General features: G+C 64.5%; 2 protein-coding genes across 2 annotated transcripts; both read right to left on the bottom strand.

Moving 5' to 3' along the window:
• Nucleotides 1–1,980: 1,980 nt before the first annotated feature.
• Nucleotides 1,981–6,524, bottom strand: THEM6 (thioesterase superfamily member 6). Its single transcript, XM_082433469.1, has 2 exons — nt 5,797–6,524; nt 1,981–3,663 (listed from the first exon to the last, which is right to left on the bottom strand). Exons 1-2 carry the CDS (start codon nt 6,307–6,309, stop codon nt 3,550–3,552), a joined length of 627 nt encoding a protein of 208 aa, XP_082289595.1. The 5' UTR covers nt 6,310–6,524; the 3' UTR covers nt 1,981–3,549.
• Nucleotides 6,525–11,727: 5,203 nt separating this feature from the next.
• PSCA (prostate stem cell antigen) lies at nt 11,728–15,529 on the bottom strand. Its single transcript, XM_082433470.1, has 3 exons — nt 13,958–15,529; nt 12,778–12,885; nt 11,728–12,501 (listed from the first exon to the last, which is right to left on the bottom strand). Exons 1-3 carry the CDS (start codon nt 14,007–14,009, stop codon nt 12,287–12,289), a joined length of 375 nt encoding a protein of 124 aa, XP_082289596.1. The 5' UTR covers nt 14,010–15,529; the 3' UTR covers nt 11,728–12,286.
• Between the last annotated feature and the right edge of the window lie 3,604 nt (nt 15,530–19,133).

Genomic DNA, 19,133 nt, shown 5'->3' with positions numbered 1-19,133 from the left:
GGCACCCAGGTCATGCGTCTGCCCTGCCGACACCTCCAACGGGAGCTCAGCGAGGTGGTCTGAGCCCAAGGGAGCCCACCAAGTCCCTGCCCAGCCCGCGGGCCTGGAAACGCCCACCGGCCCGCACCCACCACGGGAGCTGGGGAGGCCGCGGTGGAGGGGCCTCAGGAGTGGCCAGAGGGTGGCCGGCAGCTGCTCACACCATCTGCAGGCACGTGAGGCCTTAGAGGCACGGAGCTGGTGCCAGACCGCGCCCACGCCCCACCTCCAGTCATGGGGAAGCTGTGGGTCACAGAGAACTGCAAAGGGAGGGGAGATGCCCACCAAGGGTTACCAAGGGCTGCTCAACCCCCCACCCCTGCCCACTGGCAAGGGAAAGGAGCAAGGGTCCCTCTTCCATTAAGTTAAAATCGAGAAAAGGAGAGATGAGATGAGGGTGTGGAACGCCACCACTGCCCCGCCAGGAGCTCCGGCGCCCCTCCCCTCCCCACCCCCGTGTCCCGCAGGCAGGTGTCAGGCGGGGGAGTCACCTGGGAGTCAGATACCCCACAGACAACACAGGGTTGTGGGGTGCTGGCGCGGACATCTCTGTAGCCGTCGGCCTGTGGGAGGTGGGGAGCGTGGCCCAGGGGAGAACCAGTGCCCAGCCCGCGTGCGGGCTGAAACAGTCACCTGAATTTCTCAACAAAAGCGGCCAGTCCATGGGATCAGAGTGGGACTCGCCAGAAGAGCCAGGCTGCAGATACACTTCCAAAGCCCCAGCCCTGGCCCCAGGGCCCCTAGTCAACAAGGACCCTCCTCCCCTCTGCTGTTGGCCTGTCCTCCAGATGTGGACCGAGAGCCTCCCCTCCCCCTGCCCAGCTGGGGTGCATCTCCCTGAAGTGGACACAGAAGCCCCCACGCCCCTGGGGCAGCCACATGCAACCCAGATGCCCTTGACCATCCTGAACACCCCTTCTCTCTCCCCCCCCCCCCACACTCACACACACACACAGACACACACACGGCCAAGTGGGTCAGACCACACCCAGGCACCCCCATCCTGCCTCCGCAGCCCCCCGCCCTGCTCCAGGGCCCCAGCCAGCCACTTAGGACCACTGGCTGGACCTGCCCAGGCCCAGACCATCTGCGTGCACCATTTCCTATCTGTGGTCCCACCCGGGAACTTGTCCTGTCTGGCAATGCTCAGCTCAGACACCTAACACGATCCCCCAACCTCCCCTGCCCCCAACCCCTCAGGACCTGTGCAAACACCTCTTACACGAAGAGAAACAGACATTCTGTGCGGGTGCCCATCTGCCCCCACGTGGCCACTGGCTCAGGACAGGCATGAGGCACGGCCCGTCAGTCCCCAAGGCCCTCAGGCTGCCCGGAAAGGTGGAAAGGGCCGAGGCCTCAGCCGACCACCCTGGCAGCAAACCGCTGACCTGCTCCCCGCCTCTCCAGCCCCACTGTCCCATCGCTGAATGCCTCTTGCAAACCCAGCTGCTTCCAACTGCTCTTCTGTCCCAGGTCCCACTGCTGGCCCTCCTGGGCAGGTGGTCAGAGCACAGACACCACCCGCCCCTCCATCACTCACCTGCCTTACATCCCAGGGGTCCCACTCCCTGCCCTCTTGGAGCAGCCTGCGGAACAGCCCCTATGCTCCCCCTGGCCCCCCACGCATCAAGGCCCACTGACCTCTGACCCCCCTGGCACCCACACCCTGCCCAGTGACCCCAGGAGCCTGGGGGCCCAGACCCAGAGTCTGGGGCATGACCTCCCAAGTCCCTGTGGAAAGCTGCAGATGAGAAGAGGACCAGGGCTGGAGGGGCTTGGGGCAGCTCCTTTCTGGCCTCGACCCCACGTTCTGTGGAATGGGGACAGCATTCCAGCCTGCCAGCGTGGTCCCCAAGCTCAGCCAACAAGCCCGACAGCCCCCCACACCAGAAAACACCCCTGGGGGACCAGGGCTTCGGAAATGAGGACTCCCCAGCAAGCTCACGTTTGAGACCCTTTACTCTTGGGCTTTCTTTAAATAAACAGAAATACTGCAGTGTTCCCACGGTGGCTGAGGCAGATGACACTGTGGGGACAGGGGAGGCATGAGGGGTGCGGCTGTGCTCCTGGCTCCAGCTGGCAGCGGGGTCGTGGGCTGGGTGGCAAGGGGGCAGTCCTGGGCCCCAGCTGCTCTGGCCTGCCCCGTGGGCCGGAGGGGGCAGCTGCAGGGGCACAGGTGAGTGGGCACCCTGCCCTAGGCAGCCCCCACACAGGAAAGCACCAATCCCACACCCAGAGCCCTGACCTCTGTCCCCAGCCAGCCAGGGACAAGGCCCACCTGCTTTGCCCTCAGCGCTCCTGGAGGCTCCGGGCCAGTGCCTGCTTCTCTCCAGGCCTCCCTTTCCCCAGCTGCAAGGCGGGAGACTGGGCAGGAGTGGGAGCCCTCGGCCGGTGACGCCATCAGGGAGCCCCAAGAGCAGCTGCCAGGACAGAGCCACTCAAGCAAAACCAAGAAGACTCTCTCCAGCCTCAGCCCACTGAGGGAAGCAGCTCTCTGCGCAGGAAGGAAAAAAGTCAACAGCGGGGCAGAATGTCAGGCAAGGACAGCCCCAGCAGGAGGGCAGACAACTGAGGTGCTGTAGGCCCAGAGAGGGCAGGACCCCCCCCCCCAGCGTCACACAGCAGTCCTATGGGCACTGATGGGTGCAGATGGGTGAGGGCACCCAGGCAGAATCCCACTCCCCAATCCCTCCTCAGCAGCAGGCCCCAACTAGGACACCGTCAGCTACGACAGTTCACCACCTCCACTGGAGCCCCTGTGCCACCTGACCTGCACTGGCCCCAGCACACTCTCCAGGGCCACAAGCCTCTGCTGCAGGACCTGCCCCCATCCCGGGAGCCTGGTGGCCAGGCCTCCCTCCTGAGTGCCCTTGGGTCAGTCTGCCTGACCCCTAGTCTGCCAGACTCTGCCCTGGGCCTCCCCTTCCCTCACTCGCAGCCAGAGGGATCTGCCTTGAAATGCTGCTCTGATCCTTCCCAGCTCCTTGCTGCACCCGAATCAGGCCCCCAGGCCCCGGCCCCGGCCAGCCCCAGCCCCGCCTCCAGGACTGCTTGGGCCTCACCCCCACGGCAGCTCGGACTCCAAGCTCTGGTGCTCAGGGCAACTCTAGCCAGACCCCTGCTCCAGGCACTCTCCCCCAACGCGACACATGGACACGGGGCTGCACCTGCTGGGTGGGCCACCCCCAAACCCCGCTGCCTGCATGCCAAGGGCCCTGGGCCTCCCAGTTTGCCCATCGTCATCATCCTGAGCGCACAGCTGGTCTGGGTGCCTGTGTCACCCGCATCCCGTGCTCCGCGTGGGATGGGGCGTAGAGGGGCATCGATAATGGGGGCGGGGGAGGGCCTCGAGCGTGTGAAGGGGGCTGGGCCGGTCGCAAGGCCACTCCAGCTCAGAGAGAGCCCAGCCCGGCCGGCCCATTCTGCGCTCTCTGCCTCCTGGCAGGCGGGGAAGGGTGGGCAACTGCCCCCAGGTCAAGGCTGGTGGGCAGGGCGGGTAGGCTGCGGTGCTCACTGGTCCTTCACAGCATGGCCGAGCCCGCTCTCGGCCCGGAGCAGCTGGCTGCTGGCCTCGTTGTAGGCGATCCAGTGCTGCAGGTCGGCTGGCAGCTCAGGGGGCTTCACCTGCGGGGGAAGACGAGGGTGAGGCTCCCACGGGCCACCCGCTGCCGTGGGGACCAGCAGGGCCGGGGGCGGGGGGACAGCCAGCTTGCGGTCTTCACACCTCTGGACCTCGGCTCACACCGTTCCCCAGCCCCAGCCCCCTCCCTGACACCCTCCCAGGCCCCGCAGTGCTGGCTCCTCCCCATCCCAGCTCTCAGGACACCACGCCCCTTGTCAGGCCTGTCTCCCCTACTGGGTCACGACTGAGGGGCAAGAACCTCTGAGGCCAGCTGGTTGGAGGGGGTGACAGGAGACGGGAGACCCAGAGCGGCCAGAGGCAGGGCAGGGGATGCAGGGGCAGAAGCGGCGTTGGAGCGGCTCTGCCGGGAGAGCCCAGGACAGGGCCCTGCCTGAGGCCCTCTCTCTCAGCGCGCCAGCAGGAGCCAGACGTCAGCTCGGGGCCTCCGCAGCGCGTTCCTGCGCCCCCCTGCTCAGCCACGCCAGCCGCCTCCCTGCAAACTCGGCCACCATTCTGTGATGGGGCAAGGGGCTGGGCCAGGCTGGAGGGCTCCGAGGACTTGCGGGACTCACAGGGATGAGGGGGAATGCGCACGCACCTCGGGGCATCAGGGAGGCTGGGCAGAGGAGCTCAGAGCCGGGTCACAGGGTAAGTCTGGGCAGAGCTGGGTCTGGCTCTCGGAAGCGTGCTCCTCCCAGCCCAGCTGGAATCACCAGATCCAGGCTTGGCTGTAGCCCAGCTCTCCCTGCAAGGCCGTTCTGCCCCACACCAGCCGTTCAGCATGCAGATCTCTGGGCACTGGGCTCAGCCTGTCCCACACTAAACCCAAGACTGCGCCCGGGACCCTCCCGGCCCAGGGGCTCAGGCCGGCTGACTCCTGGCCATCTGTGGCCGAGTGTCCTCGCCATGCCATGGTATGGGCCCCCTCGCCTCTCATGTGGATCTCATCCATCAACCCACGCCTGACCACCCTCCCCTGCAGGAAAGTGGCCCTGGCTCCCTCTCCTCTGCCTTTTGCTCGCAGCTCTCAGCCCATCGATTTAAAGCCTCGATGGCCGTCCCCTCCCAGCCTCCTGATGCATGAAGGGACATACAGAGTACCTCTGTGGGTGTGGGGTGGGAGGGCTCCAGGCCCTTTGGGGGCGTCCCTGACTCAAAGAGACAGAAAACCAGGGGACTGGGCCTGTGGCCCACTGTGCAGCCTCAAGCAGTTCGCATTGCCCCTCTGAGCCTCAGTTTCCCCACCTCCGATATAAAGAAAAGGCTAGCCTCTCGTGATTAACGTGTGGCTGTGTCCCTCCTCTGCTCCTGTCAAGGGCCAGAGAGGGCAGCACCCTGCCTGAGGGCACCCTGGGGCCCAGCGGGCCCTGGCTTTGGCATGGAGGCTCCAAGCATGTTTTTAGGAACGTGCCTGCAGCAGGAGCCTGCCCTGGCAACCAGCACCGCAGCAGCGTCCCCAGGGCCCAGGTGCCACGCTGCAGCAGCAGGCCGTGCTGGGAGAAGCAGGCCCTGGGGAGGGGCCTTGAGCCCCAGGCAGGTGCTGCAGCCTTCTTTTCTCCAACTGGAAAAGGCAGAAGGGCTTGCAGCTCTATAGGGCTCAAGGCTCACCCCTAACCCAGGCGATGGTGACCCAGCCCCTCAGGTCTAAGCTGGGTGAAGGGGGTCTCAGGTCCTTGAGAACTCCCAGCAACCTCCTCTCACTAACGCCCCAGCCCCCATCTCCCCACCCCACCCCCACCTGGCTTCCATGCTACATTCAGAACCCAGGACCAGTGAGGCCGGCTCCGCACTCCAAGCCACACTTAGACTCTTTGGGAGACGCCTGGTCTGGCCTTCCCTGTTCTGGAAAAGGCGTATCATGGGGCAGGGAGCCTTGAGGGGTTGATAAGGGATGGCAGGAGAGGACCATGCTGAGTCCGACTACAGAGAGTTGATGAGGGGACCCTGAGAGGTCCCAAGAAGAATGGCATCAGTGAAGAAGGCCCTGGGTCCAAAGAAAAGGGCTGGAGCGGTACTCGGCCGGACAGGGGCACCCCAAAAGGGGTAGGCGGCAAGCCTTTCCCAAGGGCAGGGGCAGGGACCAGGAGTCCTCAGGGTCCAGCGGGAGGAGTGCGCTCGGGGCGGGGGACGCTTACCCTGCGCTTGCACAGGTGCTGCACGACGCGCTCCGGCGAGGTGCCCAGCACGTGCTGACGGGAGCGCAGCAGCGCGCACACGAAGCCGTCGCGCAGGCTGATGAAGCGCGCCTCCAGGTAGAAGGCGCGGTCGTCCCAGCCCAGCAGGCGGGTGCGCACCTCGAACGGCTCGAGCAGACGCAGCGAGCGGCGGTAGCGCGCGCACGATGCGGCCAGCACGGCGCGCGCCCCGAGCGCGCGCAGAGCCCCGAGCACGCCGCAGCGGGCCAGGTGCGCGGCGCGCGCCACGTCGGCCTCGCGCAGGTAGCGCGCGTTGTTCATGTGCAGCAGCAGGTCCAAGTCCGAGGGCAGCACGCGGCCCGCGTAGCTCTGCTCAGCCAGCAGGTCACGGACGCGGGGCTGCAGCAGGCGCGCGCGCAGTACGGCGCACGGCACGCGCACCAGGTACCAGCCGTCCAGTAGCGCGAAGTAGGCGAGCCCCAGGGCCAGCACCGCCATGAGCAGCCCCAGCATCGCGGCGGCGGCGGCAGCGGCGGGCGCAGGGGTGCTGCGGAGCCCTCGGCGCTGGTAGCGACAGTGCGCGCGGCGGTGCAGCCCTGATACCCCAGCTCCGCCGGCCAGCCTGGGAACCGTTGAGCGCAGCGCGGCCGGAGCGAACCATCTCGCGAGGCTGGCTGAGGGGGGAGGCGCGCCGGAGGCCTGCGCGGAGCCCCGCCCCCCGCCCCGGGCCCCCCCCTCCCCGCTCTCAGTGGTCCGTCCTACCCCAGCCGCCCGCGCCGCTTTTGCTTTCCCCGGAGTGGGCGGGGCACAGGGCGGCGCGCCGAGCACCACAGCGCCATCTGGCGGTCACGCCCCGCGCTGCAGGCGCGGGAGCGTTCCGGGTCTCCCCCAGCGTTGCCCGCCCTCTGGGAGCGCGAGCCCCTCGCGCCTTTCCCTGGCTCTTGAAGACTTGGAGTGACCCCGGAGATTCCGCCTCTGATCTGGGAGGGTCAAAGTCTCCAGCACCTCCCCAGCCTAGGCTGTGGAATTTGGCAGGACACATGGACATAGGCCGGTCCCTAGCGGCGGTGCTTGGAGGCTGCTGGAAACCGACCCTCCTCTACTCCAGAACCACCGGGGGCTGGCTCCCCACTTTCGCAGGGCGACAGCCCCATATGCGGCGGGTTCAGGGAGTATCTCAGTCTGGCTCCAATACACCCTTTCAGTCTCAGCCTGTAACCTCATTAACCCTCCCTCCACATTCACCACTTCCTCCCCAAAGGTCCTGATAACCGCAACCTCATTTCCAAGCATTCCCACCCTTTGCACTTTTTGAAGCGGGAGCAAATAACGTCCCGGATGGAGAGGGAGGAGTCAGTAAATGTAAATGACTCAGCAACCGATTCAAAGGCCTTGCCTTCGGCACTTGGGATGCCTGGCCTGGCGGACTGCCACGAACAGTAGGTGTCCTGTCCCTCTTTTCTGCGAGGCCGGGAGGGAAGGCCCAGAGAAGGCCCGGCCGGCCTCCAGGCCTCTCCAACGACGGCGTTTGCCAGTGACCCCGGAGGCCGCCTCCTTAGGTCAGTACTGGAGTCCCGGGATGGGTGGGTTTAAGGAGTGATTGCTGAGGTCCCGAGGCTCTGAGAACGCATCTGGCAGCAGCTGGACTGAGGCAACTGGGCTTTCATCCAGTCCACACCCAGCCTGGGCTCGGGTTGAGGGGTTCTTGAAAGCCCCTGAAGGAGATCCTGGGGTAGCCCTGTTCCACAGTCCACGCTGGGGCTGGGTGGCCTCCCATGCCACATTCACTGTCAGGGCAGAGGCTGAGTTTTTTGCTTTTCTGGCTTTGCTTCTGGGGCCAGCAGCTGGGCAGAGTGGGGTCTGGGTTTTCCTGAGTCCCTGGATCTGCTTGGATACTCCCAGGGACAGGGAACTCGTTTCCTATCAGGGCAGGCCCTAGGAAGCCCTGGCGGTAAGAAGGCCCTTCCCGCACATTGCTCACGCGTGTCCGGGTAATGCTCTCCCTGCCCTGGCTTGGCTCTGAGCTGTCTGTCGGGGGTGAGCTAGCTTCTCAGGGCGAATAGAAGAATGACATGTCTTTGGAGCCCCCCTTGGCTGCTCCTCTGAGAACACAGCCTCCTTGTCACCCACCTTGTCCCGTCCCCCCAGGGGAGGGCCCCGAAGCTAGAGACCTGGTTCTGGAGATGTCAGTGAAGTTTGGTGAATGAGAATCCAGCCGGGAGCTTATGAGACCCCTGCCCCCAACTTCCTCACAGCCTGTGCTCCCCCCACCGCCCCGCCCACCTGGCTTCCTTCTGAGCTTCTGCTATCCAGGAGGCCACCCAACACCATACACACACACACACACACACACACACACACACACATACACACACTGCACATGCTGTTGTCTCTGCCAGGGGACCCTCCCTGCCCCATCTGCCCCTTTCCTGAATCCCGGACTGGGCTAGATCCCCAGAGCCCTGGTCTCACTCCACTTTTACTCACAGATATGATCCGTAGGCAGGGGGGGCTCTCGCCCTGTTAGACCTTGAGGCCAGGAGGCCAGGGCCTGGTCTGTCTCGTTGATTGCCAAATCCCAGGGCCAGCGGGATGCCCGGTGCACCGAGGGCGCTCAAAACGTGAATGCTGTAAGGACCAGCGCCTTCTCCGCCCCCCCCCCCCCAACCATCGGGCCGCTTCGGTCCCACACAATGGACGCAGGCATCTTGTGATGGGTCACTGGCAGTTTATTGGGAGTCTGGAAGGAGTCCTGGGCGCGGAACCTCGATCCCTTCCCTCGGCCCTGGCTTGGAGTATCAAGCAGGGTGGAGGAGCAGCGGAGGGGTACATCTGGGTCCCCTTGGTTCCTCAAGGACTCTCGTGTCTGGGTAGCACCGGGTGTCACCGCCAGAGGCAGGCCCGCAGCCTAAGTTCTAGCGGCTGCCTGCTTGGATTCGAGGCTCCAGAACCAAGAGGAGCAGGTGCTCAGGATGCCGCCCGGCAAACCAGGAGCAGCAGTGCGAGTGGCGGAAACGCGGCGGGCAGCCCCTCCCTGGACTGGGACCCAACCTCGGCCCCGCCCCGGCCCCGCCCAAGCTCCGCCCCGCCCCGCCCCCAGAGCCGCCCCCGGGCCGGGCCCGGCCCGGACGCCAGCAGCGACCGGCGCGGGACACGGATCCTGGCGGCAGCAGCTCTGCGGACCCTTTTGGCCCAGCCCGTCCGCGTTCGAGGGCTCGCATGGGTCCGCGCACACCTTGGTCACCACCACAGTGCCACGAAGGGGTAGCCTGCGGGCGGGACAGAGCCAGGGTCGCGAGGGCGCAGACCTGTTTGTCCGCAGTGCGAGCTGGGGGGCCGGCCACCTGAAACTCAGTTCCGTAAAAAGGGGGCGGTCTCCCTAACAGAGGGTAGCTCTATCGCAGGCCTGGGGGAGACCGACTCGACTACTCCTGTGCTGGGGTTCTTTTCTGGGTGCTGTCTGCCCAGGGCGAGTCCCGAGCCAGCGTCCCTGGTGAGGCAGGCCTGGGCCCCCAGGGCGCGTGTTGACGTTCAGGCAGAGGGCCACGGTGGTGGTCCAAGCACCGGGCACAGGCGAGCTGCTCACCCGAGGGCTGCCCCAACACCCCATAGCTTTTGTGGGGTGGATGGATGGGGTCCCAGCTCTGCGCCCTGCAGCTGTGGGCGCTTGGGCAAGAGCTCTGCGTCTCTCCTGACTCAGGAAGGGCCCCCTGGGGTACTCCAGGACTGCACAGCACCCACTGGAGACCCACTCTCCTTCCCATCTAGCTTGACTCTCTGCTGCAGCTGGAGTCCAGTGGGGAGGGTGGGGACATCCCCAGGGAGCCGGACCAGTCATCAAACTCAGCCCCCGAGGGGCCGGAGAGATGGTCCGGCCGAGCCAGAGTCCTCAGGGGAGGAAAGCCCAGGGCTGGGTGTGGCTGGGAGCTGGGGCCAGGGCGGGAGATGCCCACTCAGGGGCCTGATTTGGGGTGGGCAGGAGCCCTCTGTGTGACCCCAGGTCAGCTCCTTCACCTCTCTGAGCCTCTTTCAACCGGGGTTGGAATGCAGCCTCACCAGTTCTAACTAACTGTGTGATCTTGGGCAAGTTGCTTCACCTCTCTCTGCCTCGGGTTCCTCCTCTGCACAGCCCTGCCCCCAAGGGGGGAGGAATGAATGAATGGCTGCATGGGAGGCGGCAGAGGAGTGCCCGGCCCGTGGTGAGCGCTACGCCATGTCTGCTCTTGTCGTCACCTGTTACTATAGATGCAGACAGACCAGGACAGTATCTCTCCCACGGAAGACGCTCAGCAAGTGGCATCTTAAAAACAAAAACACGTCGGTCTGTCCGGAGGATCATCTCAACCACCACGGGGTGTCTAGTCCTTACCAAGGAGAGATAGAGGTTTAGAAAAAAAAGAAGTCGTTTCCTGAAGAGAGTGTGACCAGGTGTGTAAACTCACAGGATGCTCCTTATTCTTGCACAAGAAGCATCAGCATGAGGGTGAAAATGGGGCCGGATACCATCCTAGGGCTCGGGGAGAGGGTTCTGCACTTGCTCTTTCTTGCTTTCGCATAGTTTCTGACGATGAAATGGTGTGGGGTGGAGCGGTGGGGATCCCAGGCCAGACCCTGCGCTGGGCCGGCTGAGCGACCCTGGGCTGCCCCTGCAGGTGGCCCCCGTGCTGTCCTCACCCTTGGAGAGGGTGCAGGGTCCTGCAGGAGGGGGAGACCTCTGCCCCGAGGTGCTGGGTCGGGAGCAGAGCAGGCTCCTGGGCCGCCCGGGGCCTGTCCCTGTTCTGGAGGCTCAAGGCTGCGTGACCTCAGGGATGGCTCAGGAGGCGAGGGGAGGCCCCGGGTTACAGGGCCTGGGGAGCGCGGTCAGGCCTCCCACCTGCCGTCTCTCTCCTCTCATGTTGACCCAAAGAATTCAAACCGCTGGGGCCCAGGGCACCTCACCTGCACGAGCCTCGGCCCCAGGGCGGAGCAGCCCTGCACAGGGAGGTGCTAAGGTGTGGGTTGCCGTGGGCTCTGAGTGTGGGGACCTCTGGTCTCCTCTGCCCTCCCGACGTCACCACCCGGAACACTGGGCTGCCTGGGGCTCCCTGTGCCCTGGCCTGGACTCTGGTGAGCGTGACCCCACCCCACCTGCTGCTGTGCCAACCTGGAGGGTCCCTCCAGGACCCGGGTTCTAATCCTGCCTCATCCACCGCCCAGCGCCTGGTGTGGGCTGGAAGCACCGTCCTGTGCAGGCAGGTCTCACCCGGGCCCCGGCCCTCCTGAGCCCTGGCGTCCGAGGGCAGGGGCCAGCTGGGTTTTCAGAAGGACTTTCCCAGGTATGAAAGAGGCCAGGCAGGGGCCGTGTCCCCTGGGGCTCCCCCAGGCCTCACAGTTAGTTACCCCAGAAGGAGCCCCAAGCATGCGATGGGAGCATCCTAGAGAGGGGAGGGTCCCGCGCTCGGGGTTGGGGAACTGGCTCAGCACTGGAGACCCTCTTGTACAGTTTGAATTTTTTGCTCTGGGTGTGAAGCCCTTACAACAAACAAAATAAGAAATTGAAGAAACAGACAGAGGGGCTGTCCTCAAGCTGAAGGGGGAGGACAGGGCAGGGGTCTGGCGGCCTCATGCAGCAGCAGCCCCTGCCACCCAGAAATGTCTCCATGCCTTGAAGTCTCTGGGTCAGTCCTCACAGCAGAGATGGGTCCCAGTGAGCATCTGAGGCTCAGAGAGGTTGAGCAACATGTGCGAGGCCACACAGCAAGAGCCGGGAGGCCCCAGGGACGCGGCCTTGCAGCGATGTCCTCCCTTCCAGGAGTCGGACATTTGCTCCTGCCCTGGCCGGAGCCAAGGGCACGGCCACAGCCACAGACGTGGCCCCAGGTGGCAACCCTTCACAGCCCTGGACCCCAACCTTGACCTCAGCCTGCGGGCATGCAAGGACAGACTCACTGCAACCAAGCCCATGGACCTTTATTAAGGGCCTGCTGTGTGCTGGGGTTGCTGCCCCAGGACCCCCATGAACATGGGGAGCTAGTCCCCCCTCCAAGCTTCATCTCTTGGGGCTCCCAGGACCTCACACCCCTGACCCTAATTCTACTCGGAATGTTTCCTCTCAGCCTTTTCGGGGCCCTCCTGAGAGCCTGCTTCATGCTGGGTGCGGGGGACACCACAGGCAGGACCTGGCTCAGCTCGTGGCGGGGTCAGGCAGGGAAGGCTTCCTGGAGGAAGAGGTGCCTGAGTGAAGGTTAAGGGGTGGGTCGGAATATTGGGAAGGGGTCTGATGGACCATCTGCACGCTGTTCCACATCACAGAGCGCAGCCTGCCGGGAGGTGGGAGCTGGGCAGGAGTCCTGGAGGGAGCCAGGGAGGGCTGGAAAGGGCAGAGGGGCATCGCCCGACCTGAGTTAGGGTTCAGAAGGGGCCGTGACTGGACCAGGTGTGTGTGAGGAGTGCCCCCCGGGCCCCTGGGCACCACTGCCCAGCATGGGACACAACAGGGTCCTCCTGGATCCTACAGCTGCCCGGGGCCCCAGAACAGCAGCACGCCAAGAACGGTGAGCGGCGTCAGGGTGACAATGGCCGGCTGCAGGGCGTGGGCCCCGCTGGCGTTGCACAGGTCAGTAGAGCAGCATGTGACGTTTTTCTTGCCCACATAGTAGTCCTCTGAGTCCTCCACGCAGTGCGAGCTGCAGCCCTTGCTGATGAAGGTCAGGAGATCAACAGCACCTGGGGGAGGCACGGGGACCACTGGGCGAGGGCCGGGCCCTGGATACTCACCCGCCAAATACAGATGGGAAGCGGAGCATCAGTATTTATGTGTGGACAGGAGAACAAGTGGGCAGCGGGGCAGGTGGACAGAAGGATGGACAGTTCAGCGCAGACGCCTAATCCCAGGCCCTTTGAATCCCTGCCAGTGGAGGGAAGGTGCAGGGCTTCTAGGGGATGGTGCAGGGGGCAGGGCAGGGGCGCAGGGAGGCCTGCGGGGACAGCAGGGCCACTTACGGATGAGCTCGGTCCGGCACTGGGTCTCAGAGCGGCTGCAGTTCTGCACGTGCTGGCAGTCCTCGTTGCTGACCTTGACCTTGCAGGAGTAACACTGCAGGGCGGTGCCTGCAAGGTGGGGGTGGGGTGGAGCTCAGAGGCTGCCCAGCCTGCCCTCCCACGCTGCGGGGGGATGGGGGGAACCTCGTTTTCTCAGCGGTCACACAGAGTAGGGAGCATTGTCTGGTGCACAAGAGCCACAAAGCGGGGGCCCCTCACAGGGAGGGCGCCATGCCCACCCCCTGCTTGCCAGGCCCCGTTACGATGCCCACGCTCCTGAGAGGGACGCACACTAGGCGGGTGGGGGCAGGATGCACAGGACCCTTCACACTGCCTCTCAGCATCCCCCTCCCCCCGAGCCGGAGCTGTGAGCCCGTAGGTGCGCCCCTGGCCCGGCCCTGCTCTGTCCCTGGGGGCAGTGGCCCCAGCTGTCGTGACGATTAGGTCTCCTCTGGGTAAAACGATGATGAAGCTGGGATCCACGTCACCTCAGTGCCAACAGGTTCCCCGTGGGTGGCCTGTGCATGGGCACCCCACACGCCGGCCGACCCGTGGACCCGTGTGTTCTCGGGCACCACCATGATCCCTGCTTTCCAGGAGAGGGAGCTGAGGCTCTGAGAGCTTTACTGATCACCCGGGGACCCTGGGCCGGGAGAGTCCTGGAGCAGTGCAGGCCCACAGCCTACCCCTGCTGCCCCCATCGGAAGCCGGGGCTGGGCCTGGGGAGAAGGGCCCGGTCACTCTTCCCTCCGTCCCTCTGTGGCCCTTCCTCACTTGAGGCTCTTTGCCCCTGTGCCCCCCGCCCACCCCGCAGGCTCTCTGCGCATCCCTCGGTCCGTCACCCCTCCAGCAGCCAGGCCGGCCCCACGGCGCTAGAGGAGAGACCCCTGCTCTGACCCGCCTGCTCCCGCCTCGGGGGACAGCTAGGAGATGACCCGGTATCCTGGCTGCACCAAGAGCTGCCCCAGGGGGACCTGGGTGGGGTCAAAGCCCCTTCTCCCTGCCTCTGCCTCGCGTCCTTCCGCCCAGCCTGCCCCCACCACCTCCTTCCTCTCTGCCTCTCTGGCCTTCCTCGATCATCCCCCCTGCCCCCGGGCCCTGCTCCCCCACACCCCCACCCCTTGGCCCCCTGCGGTCTCACCTGGCCGCAGGGCCAAGACAGCGGCTAGCAGGGCAAGGAGGACAGCCTTCATGGTGGCGGGCGGGCAGCGGGGAGCAGACCTTGGGCGGCTTTATATGGCTCTGCTGGCTGGGGTGGGGGGGGTGGCCGCCCACGGTCAACACCACTAGCTTCCTGGCCGCAGGGCTCCAGGGCGGGGCAGGTCCCAATCTCCAGCCCTCGCCCGGCTGCACCCTCCCACTCCCTTTGGCCTTCTTTCTGCTTCGGGAAGGCAGAGCCTGCCTGGGGCAGGGGCCATGTCTCAGCCACCCCAGGACGAGGCCCCAGACCGCTTCTCCACCAGCTCAGAGGGGCAGCGAGGCCAGAGAAAGGAGACCGCATTCCCCAGATTCACTCACTCCTTCCGTCTTTGAGCCCAGGTTGAGGGCCCCTCCCTCGGCCCCACTGTGCTCTGTGCGGGAGCCACGCTGACCCCTGTGGCTGAGTCCCACTGGGCTGACAGGCCTCGATCAGACGGCACAGACGGCACAGACAATCAGCAGGAAGGAAACGTGGGCTGCAGAGAGGGGGCCTGGTGGGGACCTCCTGGGGAGGCTGCCAGGGCGCGAGGGTGTGGCGCACAGCGTACGGGCCGGAGCTGCGGGCCTCACCCTCATGACCTTACTCAATACCCCACCACACCGTGGCACTTGAGCTGCAGGGGAGTCCGGGAAATGCCATGTCAGTGGCCTCTGCGGGACGAGGAGGTGACAAGAGCTTGGCACTGGGCCAGACATTCTCCATCCAGACCCAGGCCCCCTCTCCACCCTGTTTATGTCCTGGGTCCCATAAGGATCCTATAAAGGCTTCCACTGGCCAAGACCTGAGGGTGAGAGGTTCAGCAGCCAGGCCACCTGTTCTGCCACACCTGACGCCTGGGCCACCGTGGCAGCAGCTGCATCCCTGTCACCAGCCTTCTCCCATCACAGCAGCTCCAGCCAGCCTCTGGGACTGGCCCTTCCCCTCATTCCTCTGCACCAGGAGGGCCAGTGGCTCCCGGCTGCTGTTGCCCTGGGGGCCATGAGTGGTTCCTGTGGCCCTCTCAACCTGACCCTCCCTTTGTGCCCAGTTTCCCTGGGACCCCTTGGAGTGTCGGCCAGGTGGTGGCAGGCACAGGCTGCACCCACCGCCTGCTGGCCCCAGGGTGTGTCTGGGGGCGAGGAGCTCCTCCCACAAGGGGAGAGGGCCTTTCATTTCCTCAGATCTTCCTGGCCCTGTGGATGGCCTCGTGGAGCATATCTCACTCCCCTCCTTGATTTACCCCCCAGAAAAGGGCCCAGGGCACGTCAGGGGTGGAAAGGACGTTGCCAGGAGCAGGGGCACCAGGGGAAGGGGCTCCCTGGGCCGTAGGGAAGGCCGGGGAGCAGGTGAGTGCCCCGCAGTGGGGGGACGCCTGGGTGCAGGGGTGCCCTGAGACCCAGCCCTCCCGGGATTCACGGCAATCCTGGGGTCTACCCCGACCCCAGCGCCCCGGCTCCCCCCAGGCCGGGCTCTGTCCCTTGGAGCCTGGGGCCCAGAGAGGGAGGAACTTGCTCAAGGTCACAGAGAGGTGAGCGTGGCCCTTGCACCGGCACCTTCCTTGCCCACGCTGCCCGCCTGGTACTTTCTCTCTGAACCCGACCCCCCGCCCCCCCCCCCACCCCCTCAGCTCAGCTGCCTCACGTGGGAAGTAAAATGTTTGTGCCTTCACTGTTCCCTTGTGGGGCTGCCCGTCTGCGCCCCGCCCCCACCCCAGTTCACGGGGAGCTGCGGTGCCCTGGGCCGGGGCCTTTCTTATCTGTTTTGTGTTCAAGGCACCCAACACCTAGCACCAGCCTGGAGCACTCATTCTTCAAATATTGACAGTTACCCGTGTGTTCGTTGACGTGATTTGATATGAAGTGGTTACCGTACGGCATTGGTTCTCAGATGGGGGCGTCTCCGTGGCCCAGGGGACGTTTGGCGGGGCCTGAAGACATTTTCAGTTGCCCAAATGGGGGTGCTCCTGGCGTCCGGGGGTGCAGGCCAAGGATGCTACTCCACACCCCGCCGTGCACAGCACAGCACCGCAGGGTCCTCGGCTGCCGTCAGGCAGGACCGCCCGGAGCCCCGGCGATGGCGCTGCTTTGCTGGGGCTGGGACCCGCCACCCTCCCTTCCGATTTTTCCCTTTGCGGTGGGAATCTCTGTCCTCGGCCTGTCCCACGGCTGTATTTTGGAGGCACGTAATTTGTCTGGTTGCACAGATTCACAGCCAGAGAGGAATTTGCCAGGAAGGATCACACCTGGACTCGGCCATGGCTGATGTAGAGAGGGTCTGGAGGACACTTTGGGCTTTAGGGGTTCGTGTGGACCCTGTAATGAGTTAAGACTCCTGGGCTTATTGGGATGACGGGAATGCACCGTGCATGTGAGGAGGACATGAATTTTGAGGGCCAAGGGCGCAGTGCTATAGGCTGAACTGTGTCCTCCCCTAATTCATATGTTGAAGCCCTAACCCCCAACCTGATGGTTTTCAGAGAGGGGGCCTCAGGGTCGGATGAAGTCATGAGGTTGGGGCCCTCACGATGGGATTCGGTGACCTGAGAAGATGTGGCACCAGCTCTCTCTCTGCCACGCCAGGATACGGTGCGAGGGAGCCACCTGCAAAGCAGGAAGAGAGTCCCCACCAGAACCTGCCCACCCAGGAACCCTGATCTCAGACTGCCGGGCTCCAGAACTGGGAGAGAAACAAATTCTCTTGTTTATGTCACCCAGACTCTGGTATTTTGTTATGGCAGCCCAAGCTGACCGAGATAGATGACCTAATGGACATGACTCAAATATAGAAGACCACGGCTGTCATGCCCTGTGGAGTTATTAAACTCCACTCCTAATCACAGTTTGAGCTCTGACCTGGGCCCCAAACTGAGCTCTCACTGGGGTCAAAGTCTAAGCCCCGACCCTGGTCCCATGCTGAGCCCCATCCCGCCACTCGTGCGCTGGGCACGCAGGGAGCCTGAATTGAGCCTGGATCCTTTGGTGGGATCCACCTTCCTGGGAAGGCCTGTAGGGGCGTGGCTCCCCGCAGTTCCTCTGTACAGTGAATGGGGTCGAGGGGTGGCTTCCATGTGACTCGCCCTTAGCCCCTCCTCTCCTCCGCTCTGCAGCCACCTCCTGGGACTCCAGATTTTCCTGTTCTCTTGGCCCTCCGCCTGCCTGCCCATGGGCCCAAACCGGTTGGGTTCCCTGGAGATCCTGCCTGTTCACATAGCTCAGGGACTTCCCTCATCTTGCCAGTGTGCAGCCGGGGCTGCTAGGACTGGTGGTGGGGCTGGGCACTGGGGGGGAGGCAGGCTGTGTGGGGCAGACCCACCTCACAGGGGTTCCTTGCCAACAGACCACTGCCGCCTCCTGGGGCTGCCACATGGCTCCACACTTTAATGGACATCAGTTTTGAATGAATTCATTATTTTATGCAGAATTAATTAAGAAAAGTAAAGATGGGGTATTACTGCAAAACCGCAACTGAATTCTCTTCCACATTTGTAGACATTTTCCTTTAGAAAAGTGCATGTATCACCAGGAGGGTAATTGGTGCACTGCCAGATCCCTGACAGACTGGGGACAGCGTCCATGGCGCCGGGCTCCCCATTATAGGTTCTCAAAATTAAAGCCGTGTCTTGCAAGCTCCGACTCTGTGAGGTGTCTCTGTGTGTGAAAACTGCATGTGGGAGCGACCGTGTGGAATGCATGTGTGAGGGTGTGTTCCTGGGTGAACAGTGCACATGGAGGGCGTGTGTAAATGCGCGTCCCACAGCTGAGTGTGCGTGCAGGGCACTGAGACCCCATCCACCTGATCGGTGCACCAGCCCCACACCGTCCGTCCTGGGCTCAGGGGTCTCAGTCCCCAGAGAGCCCTGGTCGCAAAGGTGCCCTTCCTGTGTGTTCCCAAGTCCTCAGGGCCTCGGTGCCTCTCAGGACTGAGCCCCTAGCCAGCCCCCCTTCTCCTGTCCACTCCTCCCTCCCCGAGTGAAGTCGGGGAGCCAGGAGCTCCGGCCACACCCCCAACCCCCAAGTAAAGTCCCCTCTGCTGTGAGAAACCCTCGCCCTGGCTCTGGGGGGACCGGACATCTCTCCACCCGAGGGTCTGGAACCTGGGCTGGGTGCCCAGCGTGGCCCAGGCCAAGGGCCATGGGCAGAGGGACCACAGCACTCAGGAGCCCCGTGGGCTTGGAAGACAGTGAGAGCAGGACCTCGCCAGGCCTGGTGGCCCAGGAGGACCTTTCTGGGATGCCACGGGAGGGGGCGGGGAGGGGCGTCCGCTCAGCCAGACCCTCTCCAAGGCCTTCGGGCTGTGGACAGTCTGGCCTGGTCGGGGGCCTGACCCTGTGCACTGGGGGGATACTTGGGGGAGAGGGCCCTCCATGCCAGGCTTCATGTGACACCAGGGGATGGTCTTCCTTCTTCCGACCCCTTCCTCTCTGCCAGAGTGGACTCAGTCCTGGAGACGAGGCCCGAGGCTCCCAGCGTGATGGTGGGAGCATCGGCCCCAGCAGGTTCTGGGGGGCGCAAGAGATCCGGTGCCCACAAGGTGGCAGCAGAGTGCCATGCGGGGATGAAGCCGGCCTCCCTGGGGTCAACCTCACCATCCCCGGAGACCCCGCTGGCTAAGGGCCCTCCAGTCCGCCGGGGGCAAGGGCAGAAGCCAGGGCCAGGGGAGGCAACAGCGGGTTCAGGGCGGCCTGGGGGGTGTGAGCAGAGGCCAGACGCTGCCTGGATGTGGAGGGCAGAGCGTCGGGGTGGGGGGGCAGAGAGTCAGGGATGACTCCGTGTTTTTGGCCGGAGCGATGGAGACGTGGAGCTGCAACTCACTGCGGTGGGTGGTGTGAAGCTGGAGCCCGGCCGGGGGAGGAGTGCGAGCCCAGGTGTAGAAATGCCGGCTCGAGGGTTAGAAGGCTACGTACGTCGTACGTCGGGACGCTGGGTAGGGCACAGGCGGCTAGAGTTTGCGGGCAGGGTCCTGGCAGGAGGCATAAACTTGGGAGCTGCCTGCCTTTGCTGGTAGGCACAGCACGAGACTGGAGGAGATCCCAGGAGGGGGCGTGGACAGAGAGGAGAGAGCGGAGGGGTGAAGCTGGCCCCTTGGGAATCATTAGGGGAAGGTGAGGAAGGAGGGCCAGGGGTGGTCGTGTCCTGGG

Source organism: Balaenoptera physalus (assembly GCF_965194825.1).
Source record: "Balaenoptera physalus genome assembly, chromosome: 17".
Taxonomy (NCBI): Eukaryota; Metazoa; Chordata; class Mammalia; order Artiodactyla; family Balaenopteridae; genus Balaenoptera; species Balaenoptera physalus.
Note: the sequence above shows the minus strand (reverse complement) of the source record. Positions and strands in the feature narration are given on the sequence as shown.